Source organism: Physella acuta, unplaced genomic scaffold, assembly GCF_028476545.2.
Source record: "Physella acuta isolate Inbredline_101_S28 unplaced genomic scaffold, ASM2847654v3 ptg000658l, whole genome shotgun sequence".
Classification (NCBI taxonomy): Eukaryota; Metazoa; Mollusca; class Gastropoda; family Physidae; genus Physella; species Physella acuta.
Window position 1 is genome coordinate 811,233 of NW_026732177.1, and position 22,827 is coordinate 834,059.

Consider the following 22,827-nt stretch of genomic DNA (forward strand, 5'->3'; position numbering starts at 1 on the left):
CTAACACCAACCTGCGGATTTAGACAAACCTAACATCAACTAGCGGATGTAGACAAACCTAACATCAACCTGCGGATTTAGACAAACCTAACATCAACTAGCGGATGTAGACAAACCTAACACCAACCAGCGGAGGGATATGTATCTAGCATCAGCTTGTGGAAGCACCACTGAGGTTATAATTTATATCGACAAAGAGCGGATCTCTAAGTTTATTTCATCACAATAGATTTATCTTACAACGTATTCCATTAAATTAGCGTAAATTAAAAAAAATAAAATAATTGCCTCTCATTAGCTTTCTAAACATTAGTAGAGCAATATTTAATTACGATGCAATAATTAGTGTTGATCGATCAATGCATAAACATGTGTATTAACCAAGCCCTAATCTTAAAACTTTGCCCTCGCCCCTCGCCTATTATAATTATGCTTTAAGAAAATAACAATTCATTGTGTGTTTAAACTATTTTCTGTTACTTCTCAAACTAAACCCTCAGCGGTAAAATTTAGCAAACAAGCACCAACTTACGTGGCTAAAAATAATTGCCCGATCCTAGTGAAATAATTTGTTAACCAATCATAGAGCGTTAGTGTAAACTTGCAACGTCACGGTAATTAGAATGTACACAATAAGGTTGGCTCAATTTTTTTTTCCGCTGTTTAAATCGAACTAAAAATATACGAACATTATTTGAGTTAATTAGATTGGTATGAGAAAAAAAATGGGGTTTGAATGAGCTGAAATTTATTTGTGAATTCGGTTTTAAAAGGGCACTTTAGAAAACACTTTATTAACTCGCTGCCCGTGGACGGAATCGGAATAGAGTGTTGACCTGAGTGTTGTACTTATGTGCTAACCTTTTAATTATGTATTGACCTTCATTTAACGATGTAATTATGTATTGACCTTCATTTAACGATGTAATTATGTACTGACCATCACTTAATGATGTAATTATGTACTGACCATCTCCAGACAGAGACGAAGAATATTATGCCAGTTATGGGATCTTCCATCCAGCAAAGTTTACAATTAGATTTAGTTGAGGAAGTTGGTTCAGTGTGGTAGTTGTGTACCAACTGTAGTCAGTGTGGTAGTTGTGTACCAACTGTAGTCAGTGGTAGTTGTGTACCAACTGTAGTCAGTGGTAGTTGTGTACCAACTGTAGTCAGTGTGGTAGTTTTGTACCAACTGTGGTCAGTGTGGTAGTTGTGTACCTACTGTGGTCAGTGTGGTAGTTGTGTATCAACTGTGGTCAGTGTGGTAGTTGTGTACCAACTGTAGTCAGTGATAGTTGTGTACCAACTGTGGTCAGTGTGGTAGTTTTGTACCAACTGTGGTCAGTGTGGTAGTTGTGTACCTACTGTGGTCAGTGATAGTTGTGTACCAACTGTGGTCAGTGGTAGTTGTGTACCAACTGTGATCAGTGTGGTAGTTGTGTACCAACTGTGGTCAGTGTGGTAGTTGTGTACCTACTGTGGTCAGTGATAGTTGTGTACCAACTGTGGTCAGTGGTAGTTGTGTACCAACTGTGGTCAGTGTGGTAGTTGTGTACCAACTGTAGTCAGTGTGGTAGTTGTGTACCAACTGTGGTCAGTGGTAGTTGTGTACCAACTGTAGTCAGTGTGGTAGTTGTGTACCAACTGTAGTCAGTGGTAGTTGTGTACCAACTGTGGTCAGTGTGGTAGTTGTGTACCAACTGTAGTCAGTGGTAGTTGTGTACCAACTGTGGTCAGCGTGGTAGTTGTGTACCAACTGTGGTCAGTGTGGTAGTTGTGTACCAACTGTAGTCAGTGGTAGTTGTGTACCAACTGTGGTCAGTGGTAGTTGTGTACCAACTGTAGTCAGTGGTAGTTGTGTACCAACTGTGGTCAGTGTGGTAGTTGTGTACCAACTGTGTTCAGACACGGGTCTATACAAACACAAACCTGACACGGGTCTATACAAACACAAACCTGACACGGGTCTATACAAACCTGACACGGGTCTATACAAACCTGACACGGGTCTATACAAACACAAACCTGACACGGGTCTATACAAACACAAACCTGACACGGGTCTATACAAACCTGACACGGGTCTATACAAACCTGACACGGGTCTATACAAACACAAACCTGACACGGGTCTATACAAACACAAACCTGACACGGGTCTATACAAACACAAACCTGACACGGGTCTATACAAACACAAACCTAACACGGGTCTATACAAACCTGACACGGGTCTATACAAACACAAACCTGACACGGGTCTATACAAACACAAACCTGACACGGGTCTATACAAACACAAACCTGACACGGGTCTATACAAACCTGACACGGGTCTTTACAAACACAAACCTGACACGGGTCTATACAAACACAAACCTGACACGGGTCTATACAAACACAAACCTGACACGGGTCTATACAAACACAAACCTAACACGGGTCTATACAAACCTGACACGGGTCTATACAAACACAAACCTGACACGGGTCTATACAAACACAAACCTGACACGGGTCTATACAAACACAAACCTGACACGGGTCTATACAAACCTGACACGGGTCTATACAAACACAAACCTGACACGGGTCTATACAAACACAAACCTGACACGGGTCTATACAAACCTGACACGGGTCTATACAAACACAAACCTGACACGGGTCTATACAAACACAAACCTGACACGGGTCTATACAAACACAAACCTGACACGGGTCTATACAAACACAAACCTGACACGGGTCTATACAAACACAAACCTGACACGGGTCTATACAAACCTGACACGGGTCTATACAAACCTGACACGGGTCTATACAAACCTGACACGGGTCTATACAAACACAAACCTGACACGGGTCTATACAAACACAAACCTGACACGGGTCTATACAAACACAAACCTGACACGTGTCTATACAAACACAAACCTGACACGTGTCTATACAAACACAAACCTGACACGGGTCTATACAAACACAAACCTAACACGGGTCTATACAAACCTGACACGGGTCTATACAAACACAAACCTGACACGGGTCTATACAAACACAAACCTGACACGGGTCTATACAAACACAAACCTGACACGGGTCTATACAAACCTGACACGGGTCTATACAAACACAAACCTGACACGGGTCTATACAAACACAAACCTGACACGGGTCTATACAAACACAAACCTGACACGGGTCTATACAAACCTGACACGGGTCTATACAAACCTGACACGGGTCTATACAAACACAAACCTGACACGGGTCTATACAAACACAAACCTGACACGGGTCTATACAAACACAAACCTGACACGGGTCTATACAAACCTGACACGGGTCTATACAAACCTGACACGGGTCTATACAAACACAAACCTGACACGGGTCTATACAAACACAAACCTGACACGGGTCTATACAAACACAAACCTGACACGGGTCTATACAAACACAAACCTGACACGGGTCTATACAAACACAAACCTGACACGGGTCTATACAAACCTGACACGGGTCTATACAAACACAAACCTGACACGGGTCTATACAAACACAAACCTGACACGGGTCTATACAAACCTGACACGGGTCTATACAAACACAAACCTGACACGGGTCTATACAAACACAAACCTGACACGGGTCTATACAAACACAAACCTGACACGGGTCTATACAAACCTGACACGGGTCTATACAAACCTGACACGGGTCTATACAAACACAAACCTGACACGGGTCTATACAAACACAAACCTGACACGGGTCTATACAAACACAAACCTGACACGGGTCTATACAAACACAAACCTGACACGGGTCTATACAAACACAAACCTGACACGGGTCTATACAAACCTGACACGGGTCTATACAAACACAAACCTGACACGGGTCTATACAAACACAAACCTGACACGGGTCTATACAAACCTGACACGGGTCTATACAAACACAAACCTGACACGGGTCTATACAAACCTGACACGGGTCTATACAAACACAAACCTGACACGGGTCTATACAAACACAAACCTGACACGGGTCTATACAAACACAAACCTGACACGGGTCTATACAAACACAAACCTGACACGGGTCTATACAAACCTGACACGGGTCTATACAAACCTGACACGGGTCTATACAAACACAAACCTGACACGGGTCTATACAAACACAAACCTGACACGGGTCTATACAAACACAAACCTGACACGGGTCTATACAAACCTGACACGGGTCTATACAAACCTGACACGGGTCTATACAAACACAAACCTGACACGGGTCTATACAAACACAAACCTGACACGGGTCTATACAAACACAAACCTGACACGGGTCTATACAAACACAAACCTGACACGGGTCTATACAAACACAAACCTGACACGGGTCTATACAAACACAAACCTGACACGGGTCTATACAAACCTGACACGGGTCTATACAAACACAAACCTGACACGGGTCTATACAAACCTGACACGGGTCTATACAAACACAAACCTGACACGGGTCTATACAAACCTGACACGGGTCTATACAAACACAAACCTGACACGGGTCTATACAAACACAAACCTGACACGGGTCTATACAAACACAAACCTGACACGGGTCTATACAAACCTGACACGGGTCTATACAAACCTGACACGGGTCTATACAAACACAAACCTGACACGGGTCTATACAAACACAAACCTGACACGGGTCTATACAAACACAAACCTGACACGGGTCTATACAAACACAAACCTGACACGGGTCTATACAAACACAAACCTGACACGGGTCTATACAAACACAAACCTGACACGGGTCTATACAAACCTGACACGGGTCTATACAAACACAAACCTGACACGGGTCTATACAAACCTGACACGGGTCTATACAAACACAAACCTGACACGGGTCTATACAAACCTGACACGGGTCTATACAAACACAAACCTGACACGGGTCTATACAAACACAAACCTGACACGGGTCTATACAAACACAAACCTGACACGGGTCTATACAAACACAAACCTGACACGGGTCTATACAAACACAAACCTGACACGGGTCTATACAAACACAAACCTGAGGCAAGGAACACACGATAGCAGCGACCGATCGATACGAGCGATCGATCCTCACGGCTAATCAATGAGATCAGAAAAAACTCGCCATCCTATCCAAGCTGAGTCGAAGATGTTCGATCACACACTAGAAGGTGGTCAAGTCCCCCACACACACTAGAAGGTGGTTGTGTAGTGAGAGAAACACACGACACTCCACACCCGGCCTCCCCCTCCACTGGCGGCACGACTGGACGGACGATGTGACGTCACCGGCTAGATAGTTCTCTCCCCTCAGACTGACGTCCGGGGGCGCTACACGGGCTGTCAGTGATCTCGTCCTCCCTCACTTGGACCTATCATAGCACATCATCACCACACATAACCACCCCACATTTCTCACCACCACACATTACCACCCCAAATCACCACCCCACACCACCACCCCACATCACCACCCCACATCACCACCCCAAATCACCACCACACAGCACCACACATCACCACCACACATCACCACACCTCACCACCACACATCACCACCCCAAATCACCACCACACATCACCACCACACATCACCACACATCACCACCACACATCACCACACATCACCACCCCACATCACCACCCCACATCACCACCGCACATCACCACACATCACCACCACACATCACCACACATCACCACCACACATCACCACAAATCACCACACATCACCACCACACACCACCACCACACATCACCACCCCACATCACCACCACACATCACCACCCCACATCACCACCACACATCACCACCACACATCACCACCACACACACCACACATCACCACCACGCATCACCACCACACATCACCACCACACATCACCACACACCACCACCCCACATCACCACCACACATCACCAACACACATCACCACCACACATCACCACACATCACCACACACCACCACCCCACATCACCACCACACATAACCACCACACACCACCACCCCAAATCACCACCACACATCACCACCAAACATCACCACACATAACCACACACCACCACCCCACATCACCACCACACATCACCACACATCACCACCACACATCACCGCCCCCATCCCCCATCACCACCGCCCCCCATCCCCCCATCACCACCACACACCACCACCACACATCACCACCACACATCACCACCACACATCACCACCCCACATCAGCACCCCAAATCACCACCGCACATCACCACACATCACCACCACACATCACCACCACACATCACCACACATCACCACCACACATCACCACCGCACATCACCACCACACATCACCACACATCACCACCACACATCACCACACATCACCACCACACATCACCACCGCACATCACCACCACACATCACCACACATCACCACCACACATCGCCACCCCGAATCACCACCCCAAATCACCACCACACGTCACCACCACACATCACCACCACACATCACCACACATCACCACACGTCACCACCACACATCACCACACATCACCACACATCACCACACATCACCACCACACACCACCACCACACATCACCACCCCACATCACCACACATCACCACCACACATCACCACCACACATCACCACACATCACCACCACACATCACCACACATCACCACACATCACCACACATCACCACCACACACCACCACCACACATCACCACCCCACATCACCACACATCACCACCACACATCACCACACATCACCACACGTCACCACCACACATCACCACACATCACCACACATCACCACACATCACCACCACACACCACCACCACACACCACCACCACACATCACCACCACACATCACCACCACACATCACCACCACACACCACCACACATCACCACCACGCATCACCACCACACATCACCACCACACATCACCACACACCACCACCCCACATCACCACCACACATCACCACCACACATCACCACCACACATCACCACACATCACCACACACCACCACCCCATATCACCACCACACATCACCACACATCACCACCACACACCACCACCCCAAATCACCACCGCACATCACCACACATCACCACCACACATCACCACCACACATCACCACACATCACCACACATCACCACACACCACCACCCTACATCACCACCACACATCACCACACATCACCACCACACATCACCACCACACACCACCACCCCAAATCACCACCACACATCACCACCACACATCACCACACATCACCACACACCACCACCCCACATCACCACCACACATCACCACCACACATCACCACCACACATCACCACCACACATCACCGCCCCCATCCCCCATCACCACCGCCCCCCATCCCCCCATCACCACCACACACCACCACCACACATCACCACCACACATCACCACCCCACACCACCACCCCACACCACCACCACACATCAGCACCCCACATCACCACCCCACATCACCACCCCACATCACCACCCCACATCACCACCCCACATCACCACACCACATCACCACCCCACATCACCACCCCACATCACCACACCACATCACCACCACACACCACCACCACACATCACCACCACACATCACCACACATCACCACCACACATCACCACCACACATCACCGCCCCCATCCCCCATCACCACCGCCCCCCATCCCCCCATCCCCACCCCACACCACCACCCCACATCACCACCACACATCACCACACATCACCACCACACACCACCACCCCAAATCACCACCACACATCACCACCACACATCAGCACCCCACATCACCACACACCACCACCCCACATCACCACCACACATCACCACACATCACCACCACACATCACCACCACACATCACCGCCCCCATCCCCCCATCACCACCTTACACACACAGGCAGACGATACCAGGCTAAAAAAAGAGCGATGGATGACAGAATTTTATTTACAATAATTTATCCTGACGTGGGGGTGTGGATTTGTGGCATTGTTTTTTTTGTGACAAGTAAACAATTGGTGACAGAACTAGGAAATTTGATTTTTGCCCAATAATTATGAGTTAATTATGAGTTAATTCCCTTTGGTAATTCGTACATAATTTTCAAAAATCCTTAAAAAGCCCAACAGTATTGTAAATTTCTTATTATAGTTTGTGAACAATTAACCATATTTTAGAAAAATACTAAATTTTATTTTAAAAATTCAGAATGACTTAAAACAAATATTATCTTTTAAAAATACATATTTCGAAACCCATAGCTTTTTAAAATTATTTTTAATACATGAAGGCAGGAAAAATCGTTACATGCATGCCTTAAACTAATGAGTAAGGAAAATAACGAGCCTGGGTAATTACAGGCTCCCAGACAACCAGTTCTGGAAGAATTTCTACAGGGGCACAGGTCGCCCCCATGGTGACCCACCTACTTTGTGGGATGCCTGGGTTGAGTGATCTGCCCTCAAAATTAACAATGTAATGAGTTGTGTGGGAATAAGTCATGAGCTCACGCCTAATTTTAATTAACATTTCAAATTTGTGTTAATCTGTCCCGTCCCAAGCATCAACTCCTCATTACAAGGTAACAATCAATATATTTATTTATATATGAAATAGTGAAAGTATGTGTGTGTCTTATATGCATTATTATATCTATCACACCTTCGCCGTTAAACTTTGGAAAGTTCTTGAGAATACTCATGGTATGGTTTCTGCAAAAAAAAAAAAAAAAATCTAAATTACGCCCTCCCCACCCACCCCAGGATTCAAAGGCTCAAAAAGGCTCCTAAGGATCCCAGTATAAAAAATTCGGGCTTATTGTTGAATTGTGAATATTTAGAGGAATTAACCAGGCTTAAATTATTTTGCAAAAATATTAACTTGGTTGTCTCCCTTTGTCCATAAAAATTCTGTAACAAACTGAGTGTGATGGGCCTACTGTTCTAAAATAATGATTAGTAGTGCCTTAAATCTCGAGTTTCGCCAGAAAAGCTACATTTAAAAAATAAAGATTTGTAATCTATCTATGCATGTAAAAATAAGCTACTCAGCCTTTGAGACATTGGTTGAGATTACTTTTTGGGACGTTCGAATGGCAGGCGCCCTTGTAGGATGCAATTTTAGCGCCCAGGATAACCAGCGAGCTTTATGGCGCCTACATCTATTTTAAACAGCACAATGGCGTAGGGTCACGGTAGACCATGCCATTCAATGGTCCAACCAGGGGCCGTATTCGGTGCCCCTGTTCAAATGTAACCTGTGGCTTCCAAGAGCGCCCCGCGAACCCCCTGACATATGGGCGGTCGTCAAAGGGTGTCTCAACCGCACTATTACGGAGGGCGACTAGTATCTCATAGATGTTACATTATTCGGCTCATGTTTGAGTTGCCAATGTAATCGTTTTAATAAAAAAAGTGCATTTAGTATTTAGTCACATTAGGAGCCACATTTAGTCATCCAAAGGTCAAATTTAGTCACCATTTAGTCGAGACTGTAACATGTGCCACACGGAATTAGTTCGTTTCAAGTTTTCTTTCTGCACTTGGTTGGGGCGATGAAAATCATTACAAGCATGACGAACAGCTCTAGAATACATTAAGAACACATTGCGAAACATGCAGTGCACACGTAAAAACCTGTAGACCACATTTAAAAACCTGCATTACACATTTAGAAAACTGTAATGCACATTTAGAAACCTGCAGTACACATTTAATTAGACAAAACAAAACTAAAACAAGTCTATAGGTTGAATGAAAATAGTTTATTTCTGCAGATTTGATGAACAGGGACCTTATGAAGACCCACTCGTAGATTTGATCAATAGCGACTTTATGAAGAGAATCAGGGCAAACATTGGTTGTACTGAGGCAATCATTGCGGATCAAACACGTGTTGGCAATTTTACTAGGTCAGGAGGTTTCCATTGACGTTCAGTCCAAGTACGGAGTACGCATGTTGAGTCACAAACAGAAATACAATTTGTTTGATGGCAAAAACACACGCACACAAACAGAAATACAATTTGTTTGATGGCAAAAACACACGCACACAAACAGAAATACAATTTGTTTGATGGCAAAAACACACGCACACAAACAGAAATACAATTTGTTTGATGACAAACAGAAATAGAATTTGTTTGATGGTTGAAAAAACTTTTTCTTCCATGGCAATAATTTTTTAGAAGTAGTGTCTAGTGTGCGTGTGTGTATGTATGTCGATCTATTTTAATTTTAGTATAAATGTGGAGATTTGAGATCAACGGATGTTGTTGACTCATCAGAGGCGGTACCTCTACAACTGCCCCAGGGGCGGTACCTTTATAACTGCCACAGGGGCGGTACCTTTATAACTGCTCCAGGGGCAGTACCTCTACAACTGCTCCAGGGGCGGTACCTTTATTACCTGCCCCAGGGGCGGTTCCCTCTACAACTGCCCCAGGGGCGGCCCCCACCAACAACTCTGAAGGTCACGTGATAGGGCGCCACCTTCAGGTCTACAAAATCTCTCGTGTACAAACATTGCAGCACAACGACCTACTTTGTGATGGCTGGTTTCAATTCATGTCGGCTATAAATAAAACTGATGGAGGGTGATCGACGGTATGCTGTAAATAAAAAGTAAATTATAAGTGACTCTAAAGGATAAACTCACGGGGTGAAACTAGCTCTACTTCCCACGGTTACACGAGCAGTAAGGAAACATTTGTTTGTACGTGGCTCTGAAGGAAGAACTCATGGAGAGAAATACGAACAAGCCAACGGCACCGTTGAGGTAGTCGAAGAAAAAGACGATGTATGCCATGGCTGAGGCGAGGTTGTGGTACTGCCGCAGGTAGTAGTACTCTCGTATGAAGTACTTGGCCAGGTAGTGCGCGCACCTCGGGCTCAGGTTGATGATGTACAGCACGATGATTACCAGCAGCATTTTCACCACTTTTTGGTCACGGGTCGACATCGGTTTAGCGCTGGGTTTATCTTTAGGGGTTAGGCTTGGTTTAACCTTAGGGTTATGCAGTGTGCTCGCGTTAGGCTTAGTGTTATCGGAAGCTGCATGATTCGACTGGGTTGTCCCCCCGTGGTTGTACTGGTTGCGAAATTTCGAAGCTTTCCGTAGGTTGGTAGAGATGATGAGAGCTGAGACGACGATGACGACAAGACTGGCCAGTGGCCAGAGCGTGCCCGACAGGTTGTAGTAGCCGAACAGCTCGGCGCTGTGGCTGGTGGAGAAGGCGTTGTACTGGTAGACGGCGATGGTGGAGTTGTAGCGGGGGTCCCACACCCACACCACGTCGTAGATACCGAAAATGACAGCGAAGCAGCCGAAGACGACAAAGGAGATGACGCCGCACACGATGAAGGAGACCTTGGGGGTGAGCATCCACTTGACCTTGAGGGGCATGGTGACACAGAGGCACCTCTCCACGGCCACATAGGAGGCCAGCACGCTGGCCACGTAGGTGGAGAAGGAGACCAGGTAGTTGAAGATGACCAGGCTGATGTTGGACCAGCTGGCCGCGCTGGACGGGGACCAGATCCCGATAGGGCCGGCCATTCTTTGCATGGCGCCCCCCAGACTCTTGACCAGGTCCCAGGCGGCGATGGTTGTCATGGAGATACCGACGCTGTCCTTGAACCCTTGTTTAGTGAAGACGGTTATGACGATAACGTTTGAGAAAATGCCGATGAAAGCGATGATAAAATTAAATGTCATGTCGATGATGATTTCCATCATCCTTCGTTGGGCTTCTGTCATCAAAATGTCAGGGGGAACGAACTCCACATTTACCAACTGTCCAGAGTTCTCCTTAATTATTTCAGTTGACATATTTTTCATTTCCGACATTTTCAATTCAACTTTAATAAAGAAAAACAGCTACGACTAAATTGTGTTGGTATGTGACGTTGATCACATGACATGCATGCGTGACGTAGATAAATTGTTGGAAAACAAGTTCCGAAATGTGCAAATAGCACATGTACATGGGCCAGCGCATGTAGACAAACCTAACACCAACCTGCGGATTTAGACAAACCTAACATCAACTAGCGGATGTAGACAAACCTAACATCAACCTGCGGATTTAGACAAACCTAACATCAACTAGCGGATGTAGACAAACCTAACACCAACCAGCGGAGGGATATGTATCTAGCATCAACTTGTGGAAGCACCACTGAGGTTATAATTTATATCGACAAAGAGCGGATCTCTAAGTTTATTTCATCACAATAGATTTATCTTACAACGTATTCCATTAAATTAGCGTAAATTAAAAAAAATAAAATAATTGCCTCTCATTAGCTTTCTAAACATTAGTAGAGCAATATTTAATTACGATGCAATAATTAGTGTTGATCGATCAATGCATAAACATGTGTATTAACCAAGCCCTAATCTTAAAACTTTGCCCTCGCCCCTCGCCTATTATAATTATGCTTTAAGAAAATAACAATTCATTGTGTGTTTAAACTATTTTCTGTTACTTCTCAAACTAAACCCTCAGCGGTAAAATTTAGCAAACAAGCACCAACTAACGTGGCTAAAAATAATTGCCCGATCCTAGTGAAATAATTTGTTAACCAATCATAGAGCGTTAGTGTAAACTTGCAACGTCACGGTAATTAGAATGTACACAATAAGGTTGGCTCAATTTTTTTTTCCGCTGTTTAAATCGAACTAAAAATATACGAACATTATTTGAGTTAATTAGATTGGTATGAGAAAAAAAATGGGGTTTGAATGAGCTGAAATTTATTTGTGAATTCGGTTTTAAAAGGGCACTTTAGAAAACACTTTATTAACTCGCTGCCCGTGGACGGAATCGGAATAGAGTGTTGACCTGAGTGTTGTACTTATGTGCTAACCTTTTAATTATGTATTGACCTTCATTTAACGATGTAATTATGTATTGACCTTCATTTAACGATGTAATTATGTACTGACCATCACTTAATGATGTAATTATGTACTGACCATCTCCAGACAGAGACGAAGAATATTATGCCAGTTATGGGATCTTCCATCCAGCAAAGTTTACAATTAGATTTAGTTGAGGAAGTTGGTTCAGTGTGGTAGTTGTGTACCAACTGTAGTCAGTGTGGTAGTTGTGTACCAACTGTAGTCAGTGGTAGTTGTGTACCAACTGTAGTCAGTGGTAGTTGTGTACCAACTGTAGTCAGTGTGGTAGTTTTGTACCAACTGTGGTCAGTGTGGTAGTTGTGTACCTACTGTGGTCAGTGTGGTAGTTGTGTACCAACTGTGGTCAGTGTGGTAGTTGTGTACCAACTGTAGTCAGTGATAGTTGTGTACCAACTGTGGTCAGTGTGGTAGTTTTGTACCAACTGTGGTCAGTGTGGTAGTTGTGTACCTACTGTGGTCAGTGATAGTTGTGTACCAACTGTGGTCAGTGGTAGTTGTGTACCAACTGTGATCAGTGTGGTAGTTGTGTACCAACTGTGGTCAGTGTGGTAGTTGTGTACCAACTGTAGTTAGTGGTAGTTGTGTACCTACTGTGGTCAGTGATAGTTGTGTACCAACTGTGGTCAGTGGTAGTTGTGTACCAACTGTGGTCAGTGTGGTAGTTGTGTACCAACTGTAGTCAGTGTGGTAGTTGTGTACCAACTGTGGTCAGTGGTAGTTGTGTACCAACTGTAGTCAGTGTGGTAGTTGTGTACCAACTGTAGTCAGTGGTAGTTGTGTACCAACTGTGGTCAGTGTGGTAGTTGTGTACCAACTGTAGTCAGTGGTAGTTGTGTACCAACTGTGGTCAGCGTGGTAGTTGTGTACCAACTGTGGTCAGTGTGGTAGTTGTGTACCAACTGTAGTCAGTGGTAGTTGTGTACCAACTGTGGTCAGTGGTAGTTGTGTACCAACTGTAGTCAGTGGTAGTTGTGTACCAACTGTGGTCAGTGTGGTAGTTGTGTACCTACTGTAGTTAGTGGTAGTTGTGTACCAACTGTGGTCAGTGTGGTAGTTGTGTACCAACTGTGTTCAGTGGTAGTTGTGTACCAACTGTGGTCAGTTTGGTAGTTGTGTACCAACTGTAGTCAGTGGTAGTTGTGTACCAACTGTGGTCAGTGTGGTAGTTGTGTACCAACTGTAGTCAGTGTGGTAGTTGTGTACCAACTGTAGTCAGTGTGGTAGTTGTGTACCAACTGTGGTCAGTGGTAGTTGTGTACCAACTGTGGTAAGTGTGGTAGTTGTGTACCAACTGTAGTCAGTGTGGTGGTTGTGTACCAACTGTGGACAGTGTGGTAATTGTTTTTCAACTGTGGTCAGTTTGCTGCTTGTTTATTGTTCATAACCTGACCCCACGACCCGTGTTGACCTTATGACCTGACCCCACGACCCGCGTTGACCTTATGACCTCACCCCACGACCCGCGTTGACCGTATGTTGTACTGGCGTTCACCCACTTAAACATAACCCACATTCGTCATATATATGTCATCCACATATGACATAGATGTCATCAACACTTGACATAGATGTCATCAACACATAAAACACTATCAGCAGGCCCAATGGTGTGAAGTTTGTCGACCTTAGGTTGGGTGACGTCAGCTGATATTGGATTAGCCGTACCCCAAGGTGAGAGGACGGTGTGGCTAGAAGGTAACACGAAACTAGAACCTTCCAGAACATCTGTGCTCCTCTTATTGCCACGGTGGTGCGGGATGGGACGGGCAAGGGGGGGGGGGTAACCTAGCGATGTTAACAGTTTAACATCGCTGATGTTAACAATATAACATCGCTGATGTTAACAGTTCAACATCGCTGATGTTAACAGTTCAACATCGCAGATGTTAACAATTCAACATCGGTGATGTTTACAATTCAACATCGCTGATGTTAACAATTTAACATCGCTGATGTTAAGAGTATAACATCGCAGATGTTACCAAAGTAACCTTAATATTAACGAAAAACCCATATTGGTGTTTAAAATGTAACATCGCCGTAATGACACATAATCAGGAACATATGACACACCTGTCTGACAGGGATCACCTGACACACCTGTTTGACAGAGATCACCTGACACACCTGTCATACAGGGATCACCTGACACACCTGTCATACAGGGATCACCTGACACACCTGTCATACAGGGATCACCTGACACACTTGTCTGACAGAGATCACCTGACACACCTGTCTGACAGGGATCACCTGACACACCTGTCTGACAGGGATCACCTGACACACCTGTCATACAGGACCACCTGACACACCTGTCATACAGGACCACCTGACACACCTGTCTGACAGGGATCACCTGACACACCTGTCTGACAGGGATCACTTGACACACCTGTCTGTGACAGGATCACATGACACACCTGTCATACAGGGATCACCTGACACACCTGTGTGACAGGGATCACCTGACACACCTGTCATACAGGGATCACCTGACACACCTGTCATACAGGGATCACCTGACACACCTGTCATACAGGGATCACCTGACACACCTGTCATACAGGGATCACCTGACACACCTGTCTGACAGGGATCACCTGACAAACCAGTACAATGACTCTGCCTGTAGAAAACTGTCATGTAGTGACACGTATTCTCCTATAAAAATTAATCATCTTGATGTTTGATCACAAAACCTCATTATGTAGACATCTTGATGTTTGACCACAAAACCTCATTATGTAGACATCTTGATGTTTGATCACAAAACCTCATTATGTAGACATCTTGATGTTTGATCACAAAACCTCATTATGTAGACATCTTGATGTTTGACCACAAAACCTCATTATGTAGACATCTTGATGTTTGATCACAAAACCTCATTATGTAGACATCTTGATGTTTGACCACAAAACCTCATTATGTAGACATCTTGATGTTTGATCACAAAACCTCATTATGTAGACATCTTGATGTTTGACCACAAAACCTCATTATGTAGACATCTTGATGTTTGATCACAAAACCTCATTATGTAGACATCTTGATGTTTGACCACAAAACCTCATTATGTAGACATCTTGATGTTTGACCACAAAACCTCATTATGTAGACATTGATCAATAGATACCAATCAGTGCAGGAGTTTAGTTTCGACGATGTGCACCCAGCGAGGCGCCTACATGGTAAACTAATCCACTCTAGCAGCCAATAATCTCTGTATGGTAAACTAATCCACTCTAGCAGCCAATAATCTCTGTATCGTGGCTGGATATCAGGGCCCAGTTGCTATAAAAGTTTGGCCCTTCTCCGTCTATTGTACGTAGCATTCAGACACTAAACTCACAACATATCAAGGTAAGGACGAGGGTTTATTTCATGACGGGTTGGGTTGGGTTGGGCATGTTTGCTGACATTGTAACAAACATCGTTTTCTCAACCAGTGATTAGATGACAGACGGCCAGCTCATTCATTAATTGCTTTCCTCATTAGTCTCTAAGTGATTTGTCTAATTAAATTAATTAACATTTGTTTTACCAGATGCGTGTCTTCCTAGCCTCAATCCTCGCCGTCTTAGTAGCCTGTGTCTCAAGTAAACCAGCGCCAGGTATGTGTCTCAGTGTGGTTAGCCAGTCAGTGGTCTCAGTTTGCCGGTCAGTGGTCTTAGTTAGCCGGTCAGTGGTCTCAGTTAGCCGGTCAGTGGTCTCAGTTAGCCGGTCAGTGGTCTCAGTTTGCCGGTCAGTGATCTCAGTGTAGTTAGCCGGTCAGTCAAAGGTCTAAGTGTAATGAGCGTTGTTTTGGGTTTTATTTCGCGTTTAATGTCCGGATCAGGCTAAAATGCCAGTTCCGAATAAAGTTTCGTATCCAGTTAAATTTCACTAGCTGCATACCCATGCTCCGCCACGGTAAGTCTTTTTTAAATGTACAAACTTGGGAACAGAACAAAACAAACAAAAACACACCACAAACACAACCACAAAACAACCACAACACAAACAAAACAACCACAACACATCCACAAAACAACCACAACACAACCACAACACAGCCACAGCAATAACACAACCACAACACAACTACAACTACAACACAACCACAACACAACCACAACACAACCACAACACAACCACAACACAACCACAGCACAACCACAACACAACCACAAATCAACCACAACACAACGACAACACAACGACAACACAACGACAACACAACCACAACACAACCACAACACAACCAAAGAACACGCTTTCCTAGGCGCCCGCGCCCAAAGAGAACGTTTCCAGCATAAGAAACAAACAAAAAAACAACACAAACACAAACAAAAAACAATCACAGCACAACCACAACACAACCACAACATTAGAATCACCACCGAACAACACGCTTTCCCAGGCGTCCACGTCCACAGAGAGCCTTTCCAGCAAAAAAAAATTAAGTCACATAAATAGATCCTACTCCATAACTTACAATAAAACAATGCGATGCAAATAAATGTACGGCAAGTGGTGTTTACTTTTATGGTTCTAAGAAAACACATTGGCAATGTAATTAGAATCACCACCGAAAAACATGCTTTTCCCGAGCGTCCGCGCCCAGTGAGAGCCTTTCCAGCATTCTCTATACTATAATTCTAAAATTTCACCATCTGTTAACACCGAAAAACAAAAACAAAAAATAGTGATTTTGAGAGATCATAGACTAATTAGAAAACAATATAAATAATCTTAACATTTTTCTATTTTACTTATGAACCTTAACATATAATAATCAATTTGGTAGTAATAAAAAAAATTAACTTAAATTATTGAGAGTGAGTTGAATATTAAAAACACGTTTTCCTTGAGAGAGCCTTTCCAGCATTCTCTAAAAGTCTAATTTCACCATCTGTTTTAATAACACAGAAAAACAAAAACAAAAAATAGTGATTTTGAGAAATCATAGACTAATTAAAAAAATATATAAATAATCTTAACATTTTCTATTTTAATTATGAACCTTAACATATAATAATCAATGCGGTAGTAATAAAAAAAATAACTTCAATTATTGATGAGTTAAATTTATTTTTAAATTACCTCCCTTGCAAAAATTACCAAAAAAAAGTTGAATTAATTAGCTTTTCGACCTACTGTTATGAAAATGTTTCCACCTTTTCTAAACATATAAAAGAACATTTTTCTATTTTACTTATGAACCTTAACATATAATAATCAATGCACTCTGTCCGAGCACCGGCGGACGCGCCTGATTCAGTGAACGCCTAAAAAACCCCCAGCTTGTACGCAAACCGAAAGATATAATAATAATTAGTAAACAGTACGTTCAGTGTATACAATAAATAAAAGGCAGTATTTAAAATATCCATGTTTTACCTACCATATTGCACTTTATCAATTCACGCCTTTTTTTTCAGTACTTTAAATTAAAAAAAAAATTACAATAGTGTTTCATAACTAAAATCATTGCGCACCCAATGAACGTGATGACGCGTCTATAAGAGTGCTAAATAGTTAATTAAAAATTATAAGTAGTAAATAAATAAAAGATTGCCTTTTATCAATCCATGCTAATATAATTTTCTAACAAAATTTCGTCTTACACATCCGCATAATTTGCATTCACATTTTGCTAATTATATTATTGCAACACTAATTCCTTGTAGGACGTCCGCAGATTTGCATTCACATTTTTTTTATTAGCGTGAGTTTAATTTATTTTTAAATTACCTCCCTTGTCAAAATTAGAAAAAAAGAGTTTAATTAATTTGATTTTTCTACCCTACTGTTATTACGTTATTAAAATGCATCCACTTTTTCTAGGAATATAAACGAAAATGATATTTGACATTGATTCTTTTAATATGTTTTAGGAATGTGCGTGTATCTAATATTTTTTTGACGTTATGCAAAAGAGTAAAAACAGTGGCAACTCTAAAAAAGCTTTATATCGTTATATAAACAAACCCTACTCTATTACTTATAATAAGATACTGCGGTGCACTGAAAAGCATTGCGTGGTGCGATGTTTACTTTTATGGTTCCAAAATTTATAGCGATGACGGAATGAAGGAAGGAAGGACTGACACACTCTCAGCCCGCTTATATTATAGATACCGATTAAAGCTCCGATTGCGGTTAAATTTCAGGATGCGGTTAAATTTCCGAATAAGTAAAATATCGTTTCCGGATAAATTTCCGTTCCCGTTTTTAATTTAGTTTCAGGTCAGATAAAGATTTATTTACGGTTAAATGTGCGGATTAAGTTAGAACGCCGGTTCCGAATGAATTTCCATAACCGGAGAAATTTACAAATCCGGTAAAAGTGCCTATTCCTGATAAAGTTTTTCTTTCAACCAAAATTTGTAAATTTCCGTTTCTCCCTAAAGTTCCGTATCCATCCGTTAAAATTTCAGGTTGCTTTTGAAATACTCATTCTAGATAAAATCCATTTTCAATGAATTTTCGTTTTCGGTTAAATTTCTCCCGTTTCTGTCTGAATTTCCGTATCCGGCTTAATTTCCGGATCCGGTTAAAATGCCGATTCTGGCTATAAATTCGTTTTCAATGACATTTTTTGTTTCCGGTTAAATTTGAGGTTGAGGTGGTGATTTTGGTTTTGATTTCGGTTTAGAGAAAAGACATTACTATCAATCTATAACCCGTTGTATTTCTCCCTCAAACGGGCCATTTATCTAGTAATCTAGTATACCATAATTAAAAAAATAACAACCAACAAACGATTTAGTTTTTCAATAACTGTTGACCTCTCCAAACTTCCAGGCTTGCTGGGCTTAGATAATCTCCTCGGTGGTGCTGTTTCTGGTGTCGCCCACACGGGAAGTGGTGCTGTCAATGGTCTACTGAGTACAGGCGGTGGTCTCGCTGGTGGTGCTCTCAATGCAGTTAAAGGTCCTCTAGACATGGCTGGCGGGCTGGTAAAAGGCGTTGGTGGTCTCGCTAGTGGTCTAACGAGCAGTGTCTTGGGTGGTGGTCTCTTAGGTGGCGACCTCTTGGGCGGCCTCTTTGGCTAGCTGGTGGTGTTTTAGGTGGTCTTAGAACGGCTGGCGGCCCGCAGCTCGACACTGCTCCCTGCCGAGTCAATGACGTCACTGGAGGTCAGTTTGTCCTGCCACAAGATTTTATTGTTAATGTTCGTGTTTTGAAAGTCGACCACTGATATACAATAAACTTATAAAATGAAAAGTTGTTTGTGTTGCTAATTAAGAAAAACCTGAAAACTTCACATCACAACTGACAGCTCAATCATCGTGCCGCCGAGGAAAGTAAAAATTTTAAAAAGTCCTGGCAATGCTGGTCTACCCTAGGATAACCTAACGTCAACACTGCCAGTCCTTAGCCAATCTTTAGTAGAATGGTAAGGGGGGGGGGGATATACACAAAAAACAACACCGTCAAATATTCTTATTGCATGAATGAAAGTCAATGTTTTTACATCAATGCTGGTCTACCCTAGGGGGGGGGGGGGGAAAGGAGACATACATAAAAAACAACACCCTAAATTTGTAACAACAGTAATATCACTTCTTGTTGTGGGTTGGTTTTGATACAAGAACACGAGCAATAGTAGTAACTTTAAACTATAAACTTTATTTACACTTTACACAGTGAAAGGATAATTCCATAGTAAATCCATAGTAGAAGATAAACAACTGGTACAAGTACAATCACGAATCAAAGTGACCTGGTGACATCCTACTTCATATTCACAGCCACAGTCCAAGCCCCCTTTCGTTCACCTTGCGCCCCTTTTCCCCACGTTTTCTTTAACTTGCTTTCGTCTCTGTCTTTCCAATCAAATCTTGCGATCGAAATTTCTGGCACTTCCCAGTTAGCTAGCGCGCTGAAATTTTCAGGGAAGCTTTGTTTTGGATGACAATAGAATATTCAATTGTTATTATTACTAAATTGATCCATGGAAACATTTTATTGAGCATTTTAGAGCGCTATATAATTGTAGTAAAAACGTGGGGGAAAAGGGACATAACCCAGTAACTGTAATTTGATGAAAACAAGGTTCGGTACTCTCCCTCTTTGCTTACTGAGTAGTGTTCACGCAGTGTTTGTGTACAAACAACCGTAACAACTGGTGGCCAGTATGGGGGGGACGATATGGTTGGGCACACGATTGCTATCCCACTCGACACGGGTTCAAATCTATGTGTTCTAGTCAGTAACGTATTCACACAACGAGTTGTCTTCGTTTACCCAAAAAAAAGTGAAAAGATAAAATCGATAGCAAGATTTAAATGCAAACAAACAGACAAAGACTAAAAAGTAGAAAATAATAATCATTAAAAAAGTTTTTAAAAACCCACGTTTTCTGATTGAACTAAAAAGTAGAAAATAAATGCTATACATCACAATAATGCAAGCGATCACTCTACTATAAGCGATCAAAAACGTGGGGCGCCGTGATTTTCTTACAGTTTCTAATACTGTTGACTCTCTACAAGCTCCCTAATAAAAGTCAATAGTATTATGTAATCAATAGTAATATAACTTTTACTTCGGCGCCCCACGTTTTTGATCGCTTATAGTAGAGTGATCGCTTGCATTATTGTGATGTATAGCATTTATTTTCTACTTTTTAGTTCAATCAGAAAACGTGTTTTTTTTAAAACTTTTTTAATGATTATTATTATACGGTCCATTCTCTCCCCTTACGTCAATGAGCGATCTCACCCAAACGCATGGAAAAATACATGACGAGTCGCTCAGACAGTCCTTCCGCTAGCCAGGTACTCTACATTCATGCAACTTCATGTAAAACACAATATAATAAAGATACCTAATAATACAGTCTGTGACAAAATTATTCTTATTGCATGAATCAAAGTCAATGTTTTTACATCAATGCTGATGTCGACTAAGGTAATAGAATTCCAATACACATTTTTAAATGGAGCAACGTTCTGGTAATATTAACAGCAAGAAACGGGTAGGGAATGGTCAAAACATTAATTTTAACGAAATGTGGACGGTATAATCAACTGTTATTTACTGTCTAAAGGTGTGTGTTTTAGTACCTTTAACCCTAACCCCACCCCTAGCAGTAGCAGTAGCAGTAGCTGGCTTGCCGATTTGAATCTGAAATAAAGCGGGAGTGATCTCCCCTAAACTTTCTCGAATATTCTTATATAAAACAACAGGGGATGGGAACTCGGGATATAGTTATGATTTTTAATCCATTTTAAATACTTAAACTTTTAAACACATTTTTTTTCATAAAAACGTTTTAAAAACAAGCTTTTATGTACTAATGCACTAAAAAGTAGAAAATAAATTATAGACTACTATTTAAATAACTATAAAGAAAAGTAGAAAATAAATTATAGACTACTATTTAAATAACTATAAAGAAAAGCGTGGGTCTCTCCTAAACATTAGTAAAGGTATCCAATAGATACTAAAGTAACCCACGTTTTCTTTTTAGTTATTTAAATAGTAGTCTATAATTTATTTTCTACTTTTTAGTGCATTAGTACATAAAAGCTTGTTATTAAAACGTTATTTATGAAATATTTTTTAGTACTTTACATGTTTTCATTGCGCGCCTACTGAACGTGATGGCGCAGCTATTGAACGTGATGACGCGTGTGGTGTGGTTGGATAGACATGCCTACTAATTCGGTCCAAATTTTAATTCATTTAAAAAAAAATAATTAGGCATCCAATTAAGTCAAATTTAATTTCAGATTGCATTGTCTTCATGTCTTGAAAAGCATGTAAAAAAATTCATAAAAAAAAATTCGGTTATCGGAAATCGCTCAAA

General features: G+C 42.4%; 1 protein-coding gene, 1 long non-coding RNA gene and 1 other non-coding gene across 3 annotated transcripts; 2 read left to right on the forward strand and 1 right to left on the reverse strand.

The window, feature by feature from the left end:
• Positions 1–8,409: 8,409 nt before the first annotated feature.
• Positions 8,410–8,560, forward strand: LOC131948757 (U12 minor spliceosomal RNA). The gene has a single exon (XR_009388067.1). It is a non-coding gene; the product is annotated as a U12 minor spliceosomal RNA (small nuclear RNA).
• A 2,209-nt stretch (positions 8,561–10,769) lies between these two features.
• On the reverse strand, positions 10,770–12,106 carry LOC131948750 (uncharacterized). The gene is made up of 2 exons (XM_059310431.1): positions 11,164–12,106; positions 10,770–11,067 (listed from the first exon to the last, which is right to left on the reverse strand). The coding sequence occupies exons 1-2, from the start codon at positions 11,943–11,945 to the stop codon at positions 10,770–10,772; spliced, it is 1,080 nt and encodes a 359-aa protein (XP_059166414.1). The 5' UTR covers positions 11,946–12,106.
• Positions 12,107–16,289: 4,183 nt separating this feature from the next.
• On the forward strand, positions 16,290–20,217 carry LOC131948724 (uncharacterized). The gene is made up of 3 exons (XR_009388064.1): positions 16,290–16,388; positions 16,573–16,639; positions 19,815–20,217. It is a non-coding gene; the product is annotated as an uncharacterized LOC131948724 (long non-coding RNA).
• Positions 20,218–22,827: the final 2,610 nt, after the last annotated feature.